This window comes from Bacillus rossius, chromosome 13 (assembly GCF_032445375.1).
Source record: "Bacillus rossius redtenbacheri isolate Brsri chromosome 13, Brsri_v3, whole genome shotgun sequence".
In the NCBI taxonomy this organism is placed as follows: Eukaryota; Metazoa; Arthropoda; class Insecta; order Phasmatodea; family Bacillidae; genus Bacillus; species Bacillus rossius.
The window spans coordinates 22,709,671-22,725,245 of record NC_086340.1 but is presented as its reverse complement, the minus strand read 5'-3'; the positions used below and the strand labels follow the sequence as shown (position 1 = coordinate 22,725,245).

At 44.1% G+C, this 15,575-nt stretch overlaps 1 protein-coding gene across 1 annotated transcript in view; it reads right to left on the bottom strand.

Moving 5' to 3' along the window:
* The window catches only part of LOC134538366 (uncharacterized), a 61,347-nt gene that overhangs the window by 9,322 nt on the left and 36,450 nt on the right, over positions 1 to 15,575 (bottom strand). The window contains exons 4-7 of the mRNA XM_063379629.1: positions 15,038 to 15,174; positions 11,649 to 11,869; positions 7,288 to 7,378; positions 3,395 to 3,572 (exon numbers count right to left, since the gene is read on the bottom strand). Coding sequence (XP_063235699.1) covers positions 3,395 to 3,572; positions 7,288 to 7,378; positions 11,649 to 11,869; positions 15,038 to 15,174 — 627 coding nt within the window. The remainder of the gene's footprint in view (positions 1 to 3,394; positions 3,573 to 7,287; positions 7,379 to 11,648; positions 11,870 to 15,037; positions 15,175 to 15,575) is intronic.

Genomic DNA, 15,575 nt, shown 5'->3' with positions numbered 1-15,575 from the left:
CACCCAATTGCCAAGAAATGGTTCTCATACTATACGAAATAATTTCTAAATTTTTAGGCCAAGCAACACAACACATCGCTGTGGTTACTTTCTCATATGTGAGATACGTTTTTTGGAAACAATACGGAATATTTCTTGTCGAGCTTATGAAACCCCACAAAAAAAATGAGAGAGTCTTTCAGAACAAACCAGAGATGTGCGACATCTAACCTTGGTAACGAGCAAATTCGTGTGTTCTCATTTTCCAAATAAGCTTATAATACGAAACTCGGATACGAGATGTAACGTAGAATTCTTAAAAATAATGACGAGAGTGATAAATATACGCAAATTCTGTTTTCAGGTACATTTTTGGACGCGAAACACACTTTAGTTTTCGCACCTGCCGCTATAACTCGTTACTGAAATTTTAAACTATGTAATGAAACGTCTCCGATAAAAGCGAAAAAGACTTGAAAAAAAAAATACTCAACCCCGGTTTTGGATCTGATTTTCGACGAGGAATTTTATTAGAGCACTGCCCATCTTGTTAAAATTCATCAAAACAGTTAATACTATGAAGAATCCCTTTGACTTTCGTGAACTTTGATTCGCGCCATCCGCAACAGATGGCAGAACCGTTGTTACTCATTTCCGTTCCACGCGACTTCCGTTTCAATTCACGGAATTACTCCTACGAAATTCCGTGTACCGAGAGCTAAGACGTTGCACAAAAAAATAGAACGCGGAGAAAGGAAAAACCGAACATGCACGAACGCGGCCTTGGAATGGACTGGTGTGCAATTTTTGGCATTATTCCAAGAAGTTCGGGTAAGTTAGCGAATAAGCACTGCCTTGTTGAACCGTAACCTCACTCTGGGACCGTTTTCCAGAACGTGTTCAAAACCGAATCCCAGCTAGGAAACAAAATGGCCAACCGTTTTAATAAAACGGTTCCCTGTGCGAGGCTATAAACTGGTTTTCGACACATTCCAGCGAACGTCTCTAAACCATCGATACAATTATTGTTACGGCAAAAATCCCAGAGATAGCAGCATCGTGACACAAATTAAATTATGGTGTTAGTCTTAATTTTCTCAAGTTCTTTTTAAGTTGCGCATATTTTCTTGTTATGACCATCTAAGTATACAACATATATTCGCTATCATATAAAGTTTCATTTGGTACATCAACACTCTTGGTACTTCAACAGATGATCATAAAAGTGACTATACACGAGTTAATGGTGCCAGACGCGGGTTCGCCATCTGGACGAAACTGCCGCACGTGCTCGAAATTTGGGCAACAGATGGGCAACGGATAGGACACCAAAATCCGTACCCTAAAAATGAGGGACTGGCCGTGTCCCTATCATGCACTAGGAATACGGGTAGGGTACTGGCGTAGGAATTTCAACATCTTGGCAAGTATTCCAAGACACAAAAATAAGGGCTTAGGTGTTTAATATGCTAAACCTGCACCCTAATAATATCCATAGTGCACGATAGAACACGGCATCCGATTTTGGTGTCCTGTCCGTTGCCGTTCTGGTGCCAAAATTATGCGCATGCGCAGAGCTCGCTTTTCCGTTGATCTCGTCCAGATTTCGGACCCGCGTCTGGCGCCATTAACTCCTGTATACAGTAATTTTTTATGAACCTCTTTGGACGTACCAAGCGTGTTGGAGTGCCAAATGAAACTTTATTATAGCGTAACTATTCTGGAATAAAATTTTGTACGTTTTGATGGTCATAAAAACAAATAATCGCAACTTTAAAAAGTTCTTGAGGAAATAAAAAATCGCGCAATTTGATTCGGGCGATAGTGCTGCCATCCGTAGGATAATTAGGCGTGGCAAGTGTGTCGATGGTTGCCGAACGTTCGCTCTAGAATGCACTGGCCTCGCGCAGGGCACAGTTTATTAAAACGGTTGATTTTTGACGTGACAACGTCTAATAAATCGATGAACGCCGGCTGCACGTACGAAAAAGTGTCCCGTTACGCACATTGTTCCGTTACGCTGTGTCCTGTTACGCTCATTGTACGCTTGCGCCGCACCGACAGAAGTGAAAACTTAAAACTTTGTTTATAAATGTGTTTCTACGTCAAATGTACGTAAGAAAATGAATCTGATTACTAGTATAATTTCAAGTATTTATTCTTTTATTATTAAAAAAGTAGCATCTGTCGGCGAGTGCAGTAATAATAGGTTATGTTACAATTGACTAAAAAATTATGGTGATTCATATAATTGATGATAGATATTTGATTACAATTTATTTATATGAAAACTTGTTCATAATTATATTTAAACTTTATAGCTAAACGCCAGTTTTTTTTTAAAAAATTAATTACAAGTCATCTACACGTGAACTGTTTCCGTCGACTGTTTATAAAGTGAATTGAAAAGTTGATGTGGTTTTCATTGCTTATTACAACAACAAATTTCGGCAATGAAGGTTAATTATTATTTTTGCATTTTGAAAAAAAATCTGATTATAAGAGTAATATAATCAGAGTATAATTTTCAAGTATTTATTCTTTTATTATTTAAAATAAAAAATGATTCAAAATTTTATTCATAAAAAAGTATGCAATCATTTCATCAATGTTTTATTATGATTAGAGACCTGCAAATTTCGTGGATTCATTGACCTTTAGGATAGACTCCACAGTCCTTTAAATACTCGCGGAAATGACACCTGTTCATTGGCCACTGACGCGTGAGACGTCTCAACTAGGCTGTCCGTAATTCGGCACTTTCTTGGTTTAGTGTTTCCCCATCGGCTCACAGTTCCCCCGGATGAAATTTAGGCCGATCGCAGAAGCGGCACGAAGGTATAGTTGTTTTAAGATAGCTAGCCTATCGCGAAATGAATCCGCGAATTTTGCACGTCTCTAAATTATGGCGTCGTCACGTTTTAAACCGTCGTCCGTGAACCGGACTTTTACAGACAACCAATTGTTTTTTTTTCTCTCTCTCGTCGCCTGGCAGGGATTGGGTTTTGGACACGTCCTGGAGCAGTGGCGTAGCCAGGATTTGTGTATGAGGGGTGTTAAGAAGTATGCCCCCCCCCCCCCCCCACCGTATTAAAGTGGAGGGTCCGGGGGTGCTTCCCCGGGAAAATTTGGATTTTAAGGTGTAAAATAGTGCTATTTTAGCAGTTTTCGGTACTTAAATTTAAATATTGTAATGGTAAAAATTTTATTAATTTTAATATGAAATTTGTTTGAGTGATGAATAAGAAATTAATTAAAGATTTGGTGCTAAGGGAAGGGGGGGGGGGGGGTTGAACCCCTAAAAAAAAACCCTGGCTGCGCCCCTGTCCTGGAGTGACGGCCTGCGAGTCAGGTTGACGGTCGGCGTCCCAACAATGCAGGCAGTGCTTGTTCGCTGTCCCGGGATGCGCCGTACCGGCTGGCAGTCGGCGGCGTCCATGCACGCCTTGATCTGCGAGTGGATCCACAGCGTGGCACGCTCGCGCATCGTGCTCAGCAGGAACGCCTCGAAGTCCAGGAACACTTCGTTGTGGCGCTCGCGGTAGCGCGCCGGCTGGTGCGGGATGATGGTGGCGAAGTCCCTGTTCCGGCACCTGCGGACCGCCAGTTGGGGGGACAACACCCCCGCGTGTGTCACGTGGGACAGTCAACAGGCAGACGGGACTTAACCTGTGCCCCTGGTACAGCATTTGGAGGGGGCCCGCCGGACTGGCAGAGCGATATCTAATACATAGAGACCTGCAAAATTCGCGGGTTTCGACGGCCTTCAGGATAGACTGCACATACCCCTGTACACTCGGGGCAAATAACGCAAGTTCATCGGCTGCCGACTTATAAGTCGTATCAGCTGGTTCGTCTGTGATTCGATCCTTCTTTTGGTTGAGGGGTTTGTAACTGGTTGAGATTCGTCCAGATGAACAGTAAAGCCAATAGCAAAATTATCTAAGAGGTATATGTGTTTGACTTCTAGCCTATCACCGAATGAATCCGCGAATTTTGCAGGTCTCTACTAATGCATAATCGAGGGTAGTTGCGTGCCCAGGATTTTGCTCTGGGGGGGGGGGGTGGGGGGTCAGGCAGAAGAAGGCTAGGGCGTTTCTGGGGGGCTGGGGGGTAGGCGGGGGGTCCGGGGATCCTCCCCCGGGAAAATTTTGAAAAATACGTGTTCAATATTGCTGATTTAGACTATCTAAAAATACTGGCCGTAACTTCATAAAAGTAAATATATTTTTTTTTCATTTTATGAATTATATATTAAAATATTTTTAGCCCTGGGGGGGGGGGGGGGGGAGGTCCGGTCTGCTCGATTTCCCCCCCCCCTAGGCGCGCCCCTGATCGAGGGGATCATACCGAAAGGGCGTATCAACGAAAATGCAAGTTTACAGGGGATTCATTTAAAGTTTGGCTGTTTTTATTCCCCTTCCTTTGTCTACGTAAAGATGGTATTATCATTCGATTCATGGTTATGTTTTTCAGAAGCTCTGAATAAGTGTTTATGAACCTAATTGGGTTATATTACATTTATATAGATATTGCAAAAAAGTGTTGATACGCCCTTCTGGTATGATGCCCTCGATATACATATCAAGCGCGGCTCCATAGGAAGGGCGCAGGGGAGGCGATAGCCCCTTCCGAGCCCCAAATTTTTACTTCTTATCTCTTTGCAGGGAATATTAATGATAACTTTTAATACTTTCGTTAATGTGCTTAAACTCTTCTTTCTATCATAATTTGCACGAAAATACTAAATTTCAGTATTTGAGACCATATATTTTGTGGATATCCCAAGGGCAATGTCATGATTATTAACTGCATCCTCCTGTGTGTGAGAGTCCTGACCGAGAGGTGTTCCTGGAGCCGCCATTGATACACATACACACTTGGATATCGTAGTGTTAGAACACATGCATTAATTCGTTAAATTAATGCATGCGCGACAGTTATTATTAGGTAGATTTCGAAGAAAGACAACTTAATGTAGCAGTTACCGTGGTGCGATTTCAGGAAAATCTTTTACAAAATTTTTGTTATTTGTACGGTCCATAGTCAATTAAAAAGTATATATATATATATATATATATATATATATCCTCTCTCTCATATATATAGGAGAGAGGAGAAAGAGAGAGTTACAAAGCTGGGCTAGCCATCTCACTTCCTTTTCGACACAGTTAACACCCCACCCTCCCCCTCCACCACTTTCGATTACGATTTTATGCATTAGGTCGTTTTCTGACAAACACACACCCCTCTTTCCCCTTGCGCCGTCCCCTGGAGTCCTGGCGCTTCGTCCCACTCGCCCTTTCTTTCCCTCTTTCTCTCTTTCCCTCTTTCTCTCTCTCTCCCTCTCTCCCTTTTTTTCCCTCTCTCTCTCCCTTGTTCTTTCTCTCTTTCTCTCTCTCCCTCTCTCCCTCTCTTTCTCTCTCCCTTTCTTTCCCTCTCTCTCCTTCTACACCCGTGAGCCAACGATGCCCGGCTAGGAGAAATCGTTCGAATCAGTTGGTTAAAATTAACAAGGATAAAAATTTTCTTTTTAAGAAATCAACCAAAGGGAAAGCAAACATGGGTTGAACACACCTATGACTGAACTCTACCCTGAGGTCAGACGAATGCGCGAAATTTCCGTGTCTCAATCCATGATGCGCGACAGACACTGTAAACACTATCTCATTCTTCCGGCTCAAGAAGACTGACTAGTCACAACTTGTTCGGATTTGACACTTCCTATCGTTAACGGATCAGGCTATCGGGCTTATTACATCAAGCGTCAGCAGTAGCTGCTATAAAAAAAATCCTTTCACCGTGTTTTTTTTTATCGCACCTTGTAAAAAGTATCGATTAATGAGTGAGCCTCTAGTCGAAGATGTGAAGTTGTTGACCATATGTTAAGAAAAAAAAATCAAGAGGAGTGGAACCAATGTGTTCGTCTCGATCCGGGTTCGAGTCCCGACGTGGCGGGAGATGACGCGTGCCGGTGTGGTTTTCTCGGGGCACTCCCATTGAACCCTCCCCCTCCCCCAAAAAGATTGTTCCGTCAACACTCCATTGCAAGGTGTCAACAGGTAAAGAAAAGTCTCGAAAATGTCTAAAATTTAAAATTAAGTTTTTTGTCCAACAGCCAAATAATGCACCGTAGGTGCTCGAAGAGTCGGGAGTTCTGGCTGTTTTCCTTCGGGAGCATTCGTCACGTGGAAAGCACGGGAAGGGAAGGTGGGAAGGGGATTGGGGGGGGGGGGAAATATAAGATTTTTTAAAGTGAAACTTCCTTGGGCGCAGTGGGAGTAAAAATTTCAAGGCAAAATTTTTAATGTAACGTTTTCATTAAACATTGTTGTACGGCGTGCGGCTCAGGTTGAACCCCGCCATGCTGCAGGGATAGGCGGGTCGCGGCGGTAGGGACCCTCCTGCGCCTGACGACACACCCCGACTTGGGCAGAGGGCAACACAGCGGGGTTTGAGCTTATTCTGAAGTGAGTAATGATTTTGTTAATTCATTTTTGACGTGACAACGTCTAATAAATCGATGTACGCCGGCTAAACGCACGAAAAAGTGTCCCGTAACGCACATTATCCCGTTACGCTGTGTCCCGTTACGCTCATTGTACGCTTGCGCCGCATCTATCTCTCTTCCACTCGATTGGAACAACCATCGATTTGACTTTTTCGAGGCACATTAAACTTGAAACACTCCCATTCGTTTCCTACTTTTCCTATCATCGTCCTATCCTTAACAGAATAACACAGATTGGTAGAAGTTAAATAGCAAACATGTATAAAAGTTATAGTTGAAATAATCTCTTCGTTAAAGTAATAAACATATTTGAATTAATGAGTGCAAATAAAGGTAAATTTAACAATTAAATTGTAAATTTTATTTCACTCCATCTTTGTATCCATACAAAATAGTGATAATTCAATAAAAATGATTCAATTTTATTTATGAAAGTATGCAATCATTTCATCAATGTTTTGTTATGACGTTGTCACGTTAAACTATCGTCCGTAAACCGACTTTACAGACAACCAATTTTTTTTAATTTAGAAAATTGTCATTTCTCTCTCTCTCCCGTCTTACCTCTTACGATATACTTACGAATCAACGTTTGAATTGCCAAAGAAGCTTCACTTCTATCACGTGTGCAGAGTTACACGCGCTGACTAGGAGGGGTAGCGGGTTGGGAAGGAGGGAAAGCCCGGCAACTGCAGCCCCGGGGGTCGGTGAACAAGCACAGGGACGCGTGACGCTAGAGAGGCAGGGGCGGTGCCGTCCTGTTCCGGCTGACGACTCACTGCCGACTGCCGGCTCACCCGTCTTTGACGAGCGCCACGCTGCCTGCCGAGTGAGGGTCGTCGGGGTCCGGCGACACCGTTACCTCCATCAGCTTCACGTACTTCCAGGCTGCAACACCGGGGCGCACGCTACACATCTGCCGTGCCTCGCTGACATCACTGGGACATTGTGAGGATGTTACCGAAACATTGTAGTGCGACACTGACATTACTGGAACTTTTTAAGGGATATTACTAGAACATTGTAGTGCGACACTGATATTACTGGGACATTGTGAGGATATTACCGAAACATTGTAGTGTGACACATACATTACCGAAACATTGTAGTGCGACACCGACATTACTGGAACATTGTAATGACATTACCGAAACATTGTAATGTGACATTTACATTACAGAAATATTGTAATGTGATGTTTGATTTTCTGAAACATTGAAGTGTGACGGTTAAATCACCGAAGTATTGAAATGGGACATTTAAATTATTAAAAATTTTACTGTAACATTTACGTTACCGAAATATGTTAATGTGACACTTGCATTACCGAAATTATAATAATGTGACTTTCGCATTTCTGAAACTTTGTAATACGACCTTTAATTTTCCAAAATATTCTAATGTAACAGTTAAATAAGGTACTAAAACTTTTCAATAAAGTATTTATAGGGACTGGAATAATTTGCTGGTATATCACTTGAATGTTTATAATTTGATTATGTTTACTGCCCAATCTCATTAGATTTTTTCACTTTGCTGGGTTTTTTCACGTTATTAAAATTGTCAATAAAATAATTCCAGGCTGGACTCCACAATCCCCTACTTACTCGGGCAAACACCAGCTGCTCATTGGCTACTGACTCGTGACACCTGTGAACTGGGTTGCTTGCGATTCGACAATTCCTTTATTGAGGGTGTTTCATTGAATCAGAGTGTCCAGGTAAACTGTGGTCTAATCACAGTAGCAGCACGAAGGTAAACGTGATTGGATTCTAACCTATCACGAAATCAATCCGCGAATTTTTCCTTTCTCTAAGCATTTGCATTACCGAAAAAATGTAATAATGTAACATTTGAATCACCGAAATTACAAGTATTGTAATATAACTTTTAAATTACCGAAATATTGTAATGTGATATCTATAGCATCGAAAATAATGTAATGTGAAATTTATGCGACCGAAATATTGTAATGTGACAAATTTGGCAGTTACGTTACCGAAACATTGAAATGTGTAATTTATTCTACCTAGATAGGCCATTCTCATCTTATCACTCCTCGTCATCTTCAATGATCCAGTTATTTCATTCATACATTACAAAATACTAGAAAAAACTACCTATAGTATTAATTTGGAATTAAAGTACCCTGTTAGCCACATGTACGTTAATTATATATGCAGGAAATATATTACAAAAGCTAGTCAACGTGCACTACGACCGTGAAACTAATTATAATGCATTTATTGCGAGGGAATGTTTTGCATTTTATTATTACTAAATATTAAATTACCAAACACTGAAATTAAAATGCTTGGATTTAGGTAAACAACTGCTTCTGTAAATAGTATCTGACAAATCCTAACATAATAGAAATTACTACAGAAGTAAATGAGGCGGGAAAAAAAATCTGTTGGAATGATTCCAACTGTTGTTTTGTGTGTATAGCTCCGACTTCTGCTTTGTGCGTGTGCAATGATTCCGTGGCAAGAACCATAAACTACTTCTCGGCTTCTGAATGTTGATGGGACCGACGTTTCATTGAGTCTTGTGGCAGCCGCTATCAAGGGCGATTAACAAGGCTTCAGTTGTAAATGCTGTTCGCGTGCCATCGATAGAGACCGGAATAATTCTTGGATTCATCTCATGCAAGCACGTTAACTTCGCGCTGCTTCTGTGGTTGGCCCATAGTTTACCTGGAGGACTCTGGGCCAGTGGAAAAACCCTTAATAAAAGACGTATCGAATCACACACTCTAAATTTTTTCCTCTGTAAATGGAACAGAAATATTCACACAAACTTACAAACATTTGTATTTTCACGAAAAAAAAAACTCTTTGACACTACAAAATAGTGTTCGGCGTAACACTGGGTTCGTATTACAAACCCGGGCATTTATGCTTGTGTTGTCCCAGCATCTGCAATATTTAAAGTTATTTGAAAACCCTTCCCTGAATAGCTTTCCGGTATTAACTGCGCACACAAATAAGCACGATACAACAGAATTAAGTCAAATGTTTTAATATTCAATTATTTTTTTCCATTGAAGTAGCTTGGCTTCTGGGTTGTAGCCGCGTCCTTGGCGAATAATTCACCGACGTTTCGGTCGACATTGCAGTCTCCATCATCAGGGAGCAGTTACCTACTCGAGACGTCAGTGAATTATTCGCCAAGGATGCGGCTACTTCAGACAATGGCTGTGAAAGTCTGCGAACATTATTATTTTTTCCATTGTTTGAAAATATTTATTATGCATGGATGAAACATCAATTTTAAAAAAAAAATTACGAGCCAATTTTCTTTAAGGAAAAAATACTTGTATCATCTCGAAAAACGCAAAAAATAACCATGGTCAGGTGTTGTACAAAGTTAGTTTATCGTTCTTGTAATGTTACAAACTATTTCTTGGCAAGTTGTTTCCAAAGGAATTATTTTTTTATGAAAGTACAGAGACAAATAATATTTTCTGTGCAAGCATCCCAGTTGGCAGGTGCCAATGACCAGGCGGTGTTCGGCCGGGCGAGTGAGGGATTGTGGAGTCCAGCCGAGAGAGGTGGGTGAAACCTCGGAGTTCGTCACGAGAGACGAACGCGGTGGGGGTTGACGGCGATGGAACGGGACAGCGGGTAGAAAGGAAAAAGGAAAAGAGGGGGAACTCACCCGAGTCGGAGTTGACGGTGATGGAACGGGATGGAGGGCAGAAAGGGAAAAGGAAAAGAGGGGGAACTCACCCGAGTCGGGGTTGACGGTGATGGAACGGGACGGAGGGCAGAAAGGGAAAAGGAAAAGAGGGGGAAATCACATGAGTCGGAGTTGACGGCGATGGAACGGGACGGAGGGCAGAAAGGGAAAAGGAAAAGAGGGGGAACTCACCCGAGTCGGGATTGACGGCGATGGAACGGGATGGAGGGCAGAAAGGGAAAAGGAAAAGAGGGGGAACTCACCCGAGTCGGGGTTGACGGCGATGGAACGGGACGGAGGGCTGAAAAGGAAAAGGAAAAGAGGAGGAACTCACCCGAGTCGGAGTTGACGGCGATGGAACGGGACGGAGGGCAGAAAGGGAAAAGGAAAAGAGGGAGAACTCACCCGAGTCGGGGTTGACGGCGATGGAACGGGACGGAGGGCTGAAAAGGAAAAGGAAAAGAGGGGGAACTCACCCGAGTCGGAGTTGACGGCGATGGAACGGGACGGAGGGCAGAAAGGGAAAAGGAAAAGAGGGAGAACTCACCCGAGTCGGGGTTGACGGCGATGGAACGGGACGGAGGGCAGAAAGGGAAAAGGAAAAGAGGGGTAACTCACCCGAGTCGGGGTTGACGGCGATGGAACGGGATGGAGGGCAGAAAGGGAAAAGGAAAAGAGGGGGAACTCACCCGAGTCGGGGTTGACGGCGATGGAACGGGACGGAGGGCTGAAAAGGAAAAGGAAAAGAGGGGGAACTCACCCGAGTCGGAGTTGACGGCGATGGAACAGGACGGAGGGCAGAAAGGGAAAAGGAAAAGAGGGAGAACTCACCCGAGTCGGGGTTGACGGCGATGGAACGGGACGGAGGGCAGAAAGGAAAAAGGAAAAGGACGGGGAACTCACCCTAGTCGGGGTTGACGGCGATGGAACGGGACGGAGGGCAGACGGGAAAAAGGAAAAGGACGGGGAACTCACCCGAGTCGGGGTTGACGGCGATGGAACGGGACGGAGGGCAGAAAGGGAAAAGGAAAAGAGGGGGAACTCACCCGAGTCGGGGTTGACGGCGATGGAACGGGACGAAGGGCAGAAAGGAAAAAGGAAAAGGACGGGGAACTCACCCGAGTCGGGGTTGACGGCGATGGAATAGGACGGAGGGCAGAAAGGGAAAAGGAAAAGAGGGGGAACTCACCCGAGTCGGGGTTGACGGCGATGGAACGGGACGGAGGGCAGAAAGGAAAAAGGAAAAGGACGGGGAACTCACCCGAGTCGGGGTTGACGGCGATGGAACGGGACGGAGGGCAGAAAGGAAAAAGAAAAAGGACGGGGAACTCACCCGAGTCGGGGTTGACGGCGATGGAACGGGACAGAGGGCAGAAAGGAAAAAGGAAAAGGACGGGGAACTCACCCGAGTCGGGGTTGACGGCGATGGAACGGGACGGAGGGCAGAAAGGAAAAAGGAAAAGGACGGGGAACTCACCCGAGTCGGGGTTGATGCGCGCGCGCAGCTGCAGCTTGGTGCCGATGGGCACGGCCTGGTCCACGGGCAGCTCGCTGTTGCCGGTGGCGCTGGTGGTGCCGGTGGCGCCGGTCTTGTTGGCGAGCCTCGACACGGGGGGAGCCTCCTTGTACAGCGCCACCTCGTACTCCAGCCGGCCGGGCGTCTCCTCCACGACCCCGGACACCCGCGCCCCGCTGGGGCTGCCGACGACACAACGCCGCGGTTACAACCAGGGGCGCAAAAACAGGGGGGGGGGGGGCAATGGTATTTCCCCCCCCCCTCTAAAACCTAGAGGTGGGGGCAAAGAAAGTGCCGTGTAATCAATTTTTAGATGATAAAACTGCTTAAATAGCACCATTTTCCACCTTGAAATACAAATTTTTACCAGGGGAGGACCCCCGGACCCCCTGCTTCAATAGGGGGGATCGATGATTCTCTATAAAAAGGTATATTGCCCCCCCCCCCCCCCTTTTCGAAATTTAGTTGTTGCGTCCCTGGTTACAACCACCTCCGGCAAAAAGCACGTTTCGACGGGAAAGCCTTTCATTTCACAGACGAGAGAGACCCACACCCGAAGTTCATGCTCGCTTTTTTTTCCCCGTTCTATCTCATTGTATGAACCGGCGTGGCATTAAATTTTGCTGTCGGATAGGATAGGTTAGCTACATTATAAATACTTTAAAACATTGTGGATGGTTGGTTATATTAGGTAAGTGTAGCTACATTAAAAATACTGTAAAATCATTTTATGGTTGCTTAGCAAATAACTTTTTTAATACGTATCTATCCAGCGCTAGGAAACAGTTTACATGATTTCACAGTATCTTTAATGTAGCTATCCTAACCAAGTCAACCGTCCACAAAGTTTTAAAGTATTTATAATGTAGCTAACCTGACCTAATTGACAATTAGTTATCATGAGTTACAATGAACCAAAAAAAAGCCCCGAAGATACACGATTGGGCGTTTGGCTCTCTCGTCTTTGAAAAGAAGGCTTCCCCGTTTCAACGAGGCCATTTCCTAACCCAACCCTAAACTTACAGCATGTCCACGAAAGAACGTCCCAGTTATAACATTTTTAATAGTATCGACTGTAAGCGTTGTGGGGTTTCGGTTCAAGGTCACAATAAATAAAAAAAGCAACTGAAACAGTTTCAAGATTAGCGCATGTGCGAGTGCTGCTTCGTTATTTTTTCTCGCTCGCAGCGCCGCCTACGCAAAAAAAAAAAAGGCTACTCCTGAGCGTAAAGCGTTTTGTGTTCTCCAATTTGTTAAGAGTGCATCTCTGATTTCAGCCCTCTCCTTTTAGTTGTCATCCTTAAGCTGGACTCCCAATCATCCGTTTCATCCGTCCGTCACCCGTCCGTCCGTCAATCACGTGACCTGCAGCCAATCAGATGGCCCGAAAAATTCCATCCGTCCGTCCGTCAAAACCTTGCCAAGCTTTAGCTTTTGACGGACCAACGGATGGTCCACCGCCTTGTTAAGTCGATCGTCTTCAATACGACTTCCCGAAAACAGTGTTCGATTTTTTTAATTACAATATATAGAAGGCTGTGTCGTATTGACCGATTATTATTGTCACAATAACGGTAAAGATTGCTTATGAGAATGAGCTTTTCGGAATAAATTCTGATAAATTACGTCCGGGAAAGGGAGCATTTGTATAATATATAGCATATACTACCGGGATAAGCAACTGAAGGAAAAAAGCCTGAATAGAAATAGCTTCTCTCTGTTTCCTTTGACGCATTAATAAAAGAAGCATAGGCCTAATTTTATTTATTGCTGGCATGACTAATATTATTTTTAAGACGGCACCCGTTTAATCCACTTGTCAAAGCACGGTTCCCGCCTTTCAACTTATTATCACATTCATAAAAACAAAAGTTAATTATCCCAAGTAAATTATTTTCACCAAACGTTTACCTACAATTGAGAACATATGTGGCGGAAAGATGTAGCACTGATATTTTAGAATAGTGACGGACGAACGGATGGCTGATGGTTGAGAGTCGGTAATAATTGCCGAGAGAAATAACGGACCGAAATTGACGGACGGACGGGTGACGGACGGATGAAACGGATGATTGGGAGTCCAGCTTTACGGTCGTATATCTACCTTTCCTTTTTTCCCCTCGGGTAGCTTACGCTGGTGGTCCCTTGTGAATGTATCAGTTATGGGTTGAATCGACTGTAAAATAAACAAAAGGCCTAAGGGAACCAAGCCAGGTGTTTTCCGCACGATCTCCGTTATATTGCCTCCCTCTTTGTACGAGAGTGGCTGAACGTCTAAGTCCCTGGCCGTTGGATTGGTCGTAATGGTCGAGACGACAGAGCTCTTTTTTCGCAGGCCTCCGCGTTCACCTGACACAGCCCCATGCGATTTTTTTCTTCCTTTGGTGGCTTTATAAAAGATCGTGTCTAAGTTCCGCCGCTACCTGATTATTTTCCAGAGTTGAGATACAGGATTGAAGAGGCTATTGCCTCCATAACTCCGGACGTGTTAACCAAATCGTGGGGAAAATTGAACTTTAGGTTAGATGTATAAAGTTTTACACATTGAACATTTGCAAGAAAAACTAGGTTAGTTTACCTTCGAATTCATGAACGATTTGTTGTAAACAGTCCAAATTAAATGTTTATAATATATCACAAGTCTCTGATTGGCTTTTGAGTTTTCAGAGTATAGACAGTCCAAAATGGAGAATGTTCTTGGCACAAGTTCAGGTAATATTTTACCGACTGCAGCAAAATATATATATATTATCAGGTAAATATTTTATTGTTTTAAAATATATGCAGAGAAAAAAAAGGTAGAGAGAGAGAGAGAAAAAAAGGCGGAGAGAGATGGAGAGATAGATTTTTCCTACCTTACGGTCGGCATTCTCGCGTTCCCCTCCCACATATGCGCCCTAATAGGGTAGGGTGGGAGTAACATTCCAGTTCTCTTTGATTAACATTCCAGAGCTTTTTTAAAAACAGAACTGTTAGGGATCGCTCCCTTTTGTTGATCGGGAGGGTATTTAGAGCTTCGTCAATGACCAGCGGCTAGGGGCCACCAACCCAGCATAGTCGCCGCCTCAGCCCATTTACCTCACTCAGCTGACCAGACAGTTGGCTGTGTCCTGTGCCCTGAGACTATGTCAGCACTGCTGGCGCCTTCCCCGATCTCCCACATCACTCTGGGACCCCTCAAAATACCCAGTGAACCCGTGGTCCGATGGAGGTACTAGCTGTCCAGGCTAGTACCGGAGCTGTGTCGTCGCTCACCACGTTGATGGAGAGATGGAGAGATGGAGAGATGGAGAGATGGAGAGATGGAGAGATGGAGAGAGAGAGAGAGAGATGGAGAGAGAGAGACTCACAAGCTGCCGGCGAAGCCCGCCGCCTTGTTCTCGATGACGGTGGGCTCCGGCGGCTTGCACATGATGATGAGCTCCTGGTCGGACATCATGACGACGCCGGGGAACTGCGGGAACCACACCCTCACGTGCACGAAGCCCTGCGCACACAAGCGCACGCACGCATCAGGCCCTGAAGTCGGCGTTCCTGCCTGAGAGCAGTGGACATCCCTGTCTGCACGGCGCAGTTGCCCTGTATAACTATACTAGTGAAAGAAAAAAAAAACAAATTAAACACACAGAGAGAGAAAAAAAACAATAGTTTAGGTTTGCGATTTAAAGTGATAAAAAGTATTTAAATACTAATTGAACTCTTATGAGGATACTGATTGCTTCGTTGTTAATATCACACGGGTGTTTTTTTACTACTTGTATGGGAAAATTAAGAATGATAAAGGCATCTAGTGCGTGGCAACAATGTTAATAGGCAATAGGAAATAAACCTCTAGCGCCTGCGGCATTGTCAACACACACTTCGTACGTGTACTGCATGTTGTATCTA